General features: G+C 39.5%; 1 protein-coding gene across 3 annotated transcripts in view; it reads right to left on the bottom strand.

Moving 5' to 3' along the window:
- Positions 1 to 2013: 2013 nt before the first annotated feature.
- Positions 2014 to 6280, bottom strand: part of phkb (phosphorylase kinase, beta) — a 121861-nt gene continuing 117594 nt past the window's right edge. For all 3 annotated transcript variants that reach the window (XM_015038582.1, XM_015038581.1, XM_015038583.1), the window contains 5 exons: positions 4768 to 4902; positions 4321 to 4450; positions 3327 to 3434; positions 3044 to 3184; positions 2014 to 2948 (listed from right to left, as the gene is read on the bottom strand). In XM_015038582.1, coding sequence (XP_014894068.1) covers positions 2811 to 2948; positions 3044 to 3184; positions 3327 to 3434; positions 4321 to 4450; positions 4768 to 4902 — 652 coding nt within the window. In that variant the 3' untranslated portion in view covers positions 2014 to 2810. The remainder of the gene's footprint in view (positions 2949 to 3043; positions 3185 to 3326; positions 3435 to 4320; positions 4451 to 4767; positions 4903 to 6280) is intronic.

Genomic DNA, 6280 nt, shown 5'->3' with positions numbered 1-6280 from the left:
ATATATATGTCTTTTCAAGTGATTTTTTTCCCCCCAGATTTTGTTGTGTCAAAAGATTTTTTTTTTCAAATTAATTTGCATACTCCATTCTGTATGCAAGCAATATTATGTAGGCTAAAATTAGCATCAACGCTAAAAGCTTTCTGAAAGATGAAACCTGATATATTTGCTCAGAAAGAAGTTTTGTTTTTTATATTTTTAATGTTACTACAGAATAACTTCACACAGTTTTAGTGGTTATCCGTCCTTTAATTCTCTTATTCGTGATAAATAAAGTCACATTTTTGACACATCAGGCTAAAAGCGTCTGATTTATTGAACGCTGCTGCATCCTAGTGGTTCAATGGACCATTAATCATTCTTCAAAGTTAATCAGCAGAGCAACGTTACATCAAGGATAATGTCTCTGGATTGCTTCTGAGTGCTCTTTAATCGTGCAGCAGTCAGGCGGATGGGGACATCATCCAGTTATTTATGGTTAGGGCAGTAATAGAAGACCTACAAGTGTGCCTTCTGAACAGTAATTTATCTTTATAAGAGGAGCTCCCTCTTTAAAATCCCTGCTGCTGGAAAACAGTCAGCTTTTTTTTTCTTTTTTTCCCAGAGATAACACCCTCAGAAGAGTATAACTAATTGGCAACAAATCTGAAAATCTTTCCAAAATCCCATGAGAGCCATTTCATGTAAAAAAGATTTATTAAAGAAGACAGACAAGAACTCCTCTCTTCGGGTTCTGAGTTGATCTGTATATATTGAAAAAGAGACAGACCTCATTCATCTTATCCTCAGACTCTCGCCCACCTCACCGCCACTCGGTAAATCTTGCAGGGCAGCAAATCCAGATGTGCTGCTGAGGTGGAGACTTGTGAAAAGTATCCAAGGCCTTGGAAATGTATTTATATTCCTTGAGCGTTTTTTTTTTTTTCATTTTGTCAGTTTCAATAAACATCTAATTTCAGTGGGAATTTATGTGATGGACAATGGGGTTGTGCATATGACTGAAGAAAATTGTGAAATGGTTTATGAAAAGTGTGGTTTACATTTGTATTTAGCCCTGTTTATTCTGACAACCCAAAATAAAGACCAGCAAAGTAATAAAATCAATGGAAGAAGGAAGTCTAGTGAGACAAAACAATTTTTAACATTTTGAACTGCATGAAAAATGCAGTGTCCATTTTCTATGTACTGTCCACAGTAACAGATGGTGGTGGCAGCATCATCCTGTGGGTTTGCTTTTCTTTGGCAGAAAACCTTTTAGTCTGAAAACGGCTTGAGACTGGAGCAGACGCTCACCTTCTATCAGAACAACCTGACCCTCCACCCAGAGCTACAATCGAACAGCTTAGATTGAAACATTTCCACATACCCGAATGGTCTAGTCAAAGTCTAGATTTCAACCTCACTGAAAATCTGTGGTAAAACTTCAAAACTGTCTTTAACAGATGATCCCCAATCAGTATGTCTAAGTTTATTGTACAAAGAATGGCCCATAACCTCCATCTCTAAATCTCAACATGTCTACAGCAAAATTTGAAAACTATGAGTTGTTTCCATTTCACAAGTCCAAGTAAAACACATGGAAGTGTTCCGCAGAAAAATTGAGGAAAAGTTCAAGTTACAAAGTCCCGGAGTGCACACACACACACGCGCACACACACACACCACATGTTTGTGTTGCTATCTTTGTGGGGACTTTCCATTGACTTCCATTCATTTCTACAGCCTAAACCTTACCTTTACCCTTTTCCTAACCATAACCATCACATACCTAATCCTGACCAAAACTCAATTCATACCTTAGCCCTAACTCTGACCCCTGACCTAAAAACAGGGTTTCCCCTTGTGGGGACCAGGCTCCGGTCCCCACAAGGAGCAATTGGTCCCCACAACGTAGTATATGTCAGAAAAATCGTCCCCACAAGGTATTACAAACAAATGCACACACACACACACACACACACACGCACGCACGCACATGAACACACACACACTGATGAAAAGACAAACTGAAGAAAATTTTTATAGTCTCTATCATTTTATTTGAGATAAAAATGTCTTTTACACATCTGGTTCACTAACAAACACAATAAAGCTCTGATGAACAATGACGACTGTGATGGCGTCCAAAGAAGTGTGTTTGGAGCTTTAATCAGTCCTGCTAACGGATGCAAGCACATTTTTTTCACAGATACAGAGAAGTCTGAAGGATCTCAGCCCAAAAAACTTCACATGAGCAGTAGGCATCATCACGCAGAGCCCTTCTGAAAGCTGTTTTATAGTTAACTACATTCAGAAACCCTTCCCTGAAATCTATGACAGGATGTACCTTGGAGAAGGACTCAACATGCTATGCTAAAACATGTACGTGCTGAGGAGAAAAACACACAAAACTGCATAGGTTAAAAAAAGGTCAGGTGTGGTGGTTCTCTGTCAGTCTACCAGTTTATTTCCTATGAAACTGGCAGAAAACAATAGCAAAGTTAACTGCTTTCTAATTTAAGTCATCAGTCAAACATATTTAGTCTCCCTTAGTACTGAACACATAGGTAGGCTCACAATTTTAATGATAATCTGCTAGATTACAGAGAATTATATCTGCTGTTGAGATACAGAGACCAGTCCCACCTGAGCTTTGTTTGTGAGCAACATGAGTGATTTCTGAAGAACCATGTGACCAACACACACCTTTCAGACTTCTATGAAAAAATACCTCAACATTTCAAAGGATTCGAATGCATGCAACGGAATCTAAGTAAGCATTGAAATCCAGGTGAAGCAAATTAGCGATGATGACTTTACATGCTGTAAATCTAGCTAACAGCACACGGGTCGTCCTTGCAGGGCTTCATGTCTCCTTGCAGCAGCTGAATCATCACTGCCTTGGTCAGGTAGCTGGAGGTTCCTCTCTTTCCTAGAGGCGGTGTGTTGTAGAATACCACCATGTCATCCTGGGGCCAACAGTCACAGTTAGGGACTTGCTTCAGCAGTTGTAGTTTGGCATGCTACAAGTGTAACCAGAGAGGTTCCTCAGAGGCTTCCGTACCTGTTTCTCCATCCCGTCAAACCGACTCCGGTCTCTCTGGAAGTCGTTAAATGCCTCCTTCACCAGACTATCCAGATCCACCTTGTCACCGAACTCCAGCTCGGGGTTTCTCTCCAGCACTACGGCCACAACCATCAGCAGCTAATGGTGGACAGGAAGGCAAAAGACAATTAAAAGAACTGAAAATACAAAGATATAATTTAATTTTTTTTTTTTTTTAGCTAATTTTGCTTCAGCTCTACTTGCTGCATGTTTGTTGGTGTTAGTTAATGGGGTTCTTCACCTCTACAATGATTTGTCTGTACTCAGGCAGGACAATGTTCTTGAGTGTGTCCTCCACCAGCAGGGAGAAGTTCATCTCGTACATCGTCATGTCTGACAGTGTTGGTTGCTGCGTAATGACAGAGAAGACCTTAGACATGTACTGTTGTATCTAGCAGGGTAGGATGCATTTTACATTTGGAACAGGGACTAAAACATTGTGTATGATGCTAGAGCAGCTTGTAACAACGTTGAACAAAAACAAAGTGGAAAAACGTTGCCTGGTCCAAGTTTCGATTTGGTTCAAACCAAATAAAAACAGAGATCCGTCCTGCTTTGCATCTGCATTTTTTACAACCGATTGTGATTAAATTTTGAACAAACTTTTAAAATGTTGCAAAAATGTAAATGAAGCAAATTAGGCGTGTTTCCATCTACTGGTTTAGAGTGAATCAACCAGCAAGATTTCGTCAGGTGTTGACATCACGCATGGCTGTAAGAAACAGGAAGCAGAGATTGCCAGCATGGACCGTATATACCAGATATATGGGAGAGGCTTTCAGGAATCTGTTGCTATTGGGCAAGTTGTAACTTTTCTGTCAGTAAGTTCAACCAGTATTGGTGATGTTACATGCTGTCTGGAGACATAGACAAAGGAGAAACAGGATCAGCCACGAGGTAAATGTTCACTACGGCAAATATGTTTCCATCTCCCCTTTAAGTAGCTTAAAGGGGAGATGGAGAGTTTTCTATTTTTTTTTTTTTTTTTTTGCAAGATTGAGGAAGTTATTTAGAATTTAGCCATTTCCATCAACCTTTCCTAAAGCGATACTTCAAAATGCAGATAAAAAAAAACGCTTCTGGAAACACGGCTATTGATTCAGGGCGGCGTAGAGTAATTGAAATGCCTTGGGCCCCAAGACCAATTTAGCATTGTTGCTGACCATGTTCATCTCTTTTTGACCACAGCATACTCATCTACTAATGGCTACCTCCACTGTAAAAGGACTGCGTACCTGTGGGAGATGAGTTCCACCCACCACGATACCGTTAGGCGTCCTCTCCAGGATCTGCCACACACGGTCATAAAACCCCAGAGGGGTTCTGTTCAGACTGCCGTCGATCTGACGCCTGTTCAGCCAAGACCTGGGGTAAAAACACCAGAGCCTGATGAGATCACATCCTCAAAATAAGGGCAGCTGTTGTCCTTTAAAAAAGATTGTTTTTTAGTCAATGCTAGTTAATTAGATAAGATAAAGCCTTATTAATTCCCTAAGGGAAATTGGCTCCTGCTTTAATTAGATGATCTGATATAAACCAAGGGAAGAAGACAAAATAATTAAACATCAAAGAAGATGTTTAAACATACCGGAGTGACCAAAGATGCTCCGGTATGTTTAAATCTGTGAGTTAAATGGAAAGTGAAAGCATATATTTAGTTGGATAATGCATCGTTTATGTACCTGGCAGTGTGCTGCGGCTGCAGGACGTCCAGCAGCAGCTGCTTGATGTCGCTGGGAGAGAGCTGGTAGATGTCCTGAGGTGCCAGGTCTCCAGCTCGGATCTTCAGCTCATGTTTCATGGCCTGAACGATCCAGCTTGGTGTCCACACAACAGACAGATTACGTTAGAGATTACAAATGAAACCTTCTACAGTCACATTGCAAAGAGGACATGATAAAAACCAAAGCTTAACTTCTTAACCCTCATTGATGTCACTCAATGCAAACCATAAGTACATGGATCTCTTACTTTTTCATTCTGCCTGAGGCCACCCGGTGAAACTTTAGAAAAGAAGATCAATTTCTTTGGGGATCCATATTTTCTGGATCCTTACACTTGCTTTAAAGACACAACAGAAGTTCAGAAGTGATGCCACTTCTGCTCTCTGACCTTTGACCTCAGGTGAAGTGTTGACTCGTTATTCTTGCTCTTTGTTTTACTTCCTTTATTATAGTCTTTTCTTACTGGTTTTTACACCTCTTGTATGATTGCGTACCTTTTATCTTTCATTTCTCTACTTCCAAATAACACAATCAGGACAGATCCAAGGATGTAGCGGTCAGCTGTAAGATTCATTTCCAATGTACTGTTGAGGCTGTTAATGATCGAAAGGCTGTTTTTTTGTGAAGTCTTGCCTAAAAATTTAAAGGTCACAAACATCTAACACCAGTACCCAGCTGGGGCCTTGATGTGCTGAGATTCCTGTTTGCCCTTCTTTTTATATAACCAATTTAAATAATACTGCAGATGCTGTTATAAATGGTCTCTATTCAACAACTGCTTAGAGAGTTAGGATCTTTATACACAGTTTATTCTTACAAAGAAAACTGCATTTCCAGGAATCAGAATAGTTTTCGGGCCTATTTTTGTCTGTTTTATTTCCACTGGAAGAAGTTGGACGAAATCAGAGCAGAAAGGACCGTTGGTTACTCTTTATGGGAAGAACTACAGCTGTTTTTCTGTGACTGAAACTTTCCTATTTTCTTGCACATATTTGGGAGTCAGGATTGCTCCAGCTAGTTCACACATTTCAACACAAGAGTACTCTTAGCTTCTAAACCATAACTGCTATGAAACAACTAGATATCAAAGTTGTTTTGCTCTGATTTCACTGTTTATTTATTTTTTAATAACTCCTAGCACTCTGCTGTGGATCATTAAAGCTGATGCTCCTTTAGATCAAAACACACACCGAACCTGTTGGGGGTTTTTATTATTGTCTGACAGCATTCATCAGATCAACGGAGGCAGACATGAAATCACCGTAAGCCTTTAGATGATGGTTTTTATGTCCCTATTCCAAATAATTTCCACCATCATAAGTTTTTGCACCTGTTTCTTCTAATGAGTTAAAAGTCTGTTTATATATTTTGAAAAAAAAAAAAAAAAAAAAAAAAAAAAAAAAAAAAAAAAAAACACCCCCCGGGGGGGGAAAAAAAAGGGGAAAAAATTTTTTTAAAAAACAAAAAAAAA

This window comes from Poecilia latipinna, unplaced genomic scaffold (genome assembly GCF_001443285.1).
Source record: "Poecilia latipinna isolate Pla-1442-1.1 unplaced genomic scaffold, P_latipinna-1.0 Scaffold446, whole genome shotgun sequence".
NCBI lineage: Eukaryota > Metazoa > Chordata > Actinopteri > Cyprinodontiformes > Poeciliidae > Poecilia > Poecilia latipinna.
Note: the sequence above shows the minus strand (reverse complement) of the source record. Positions and strands in the feature narration are given on the sequence as shown.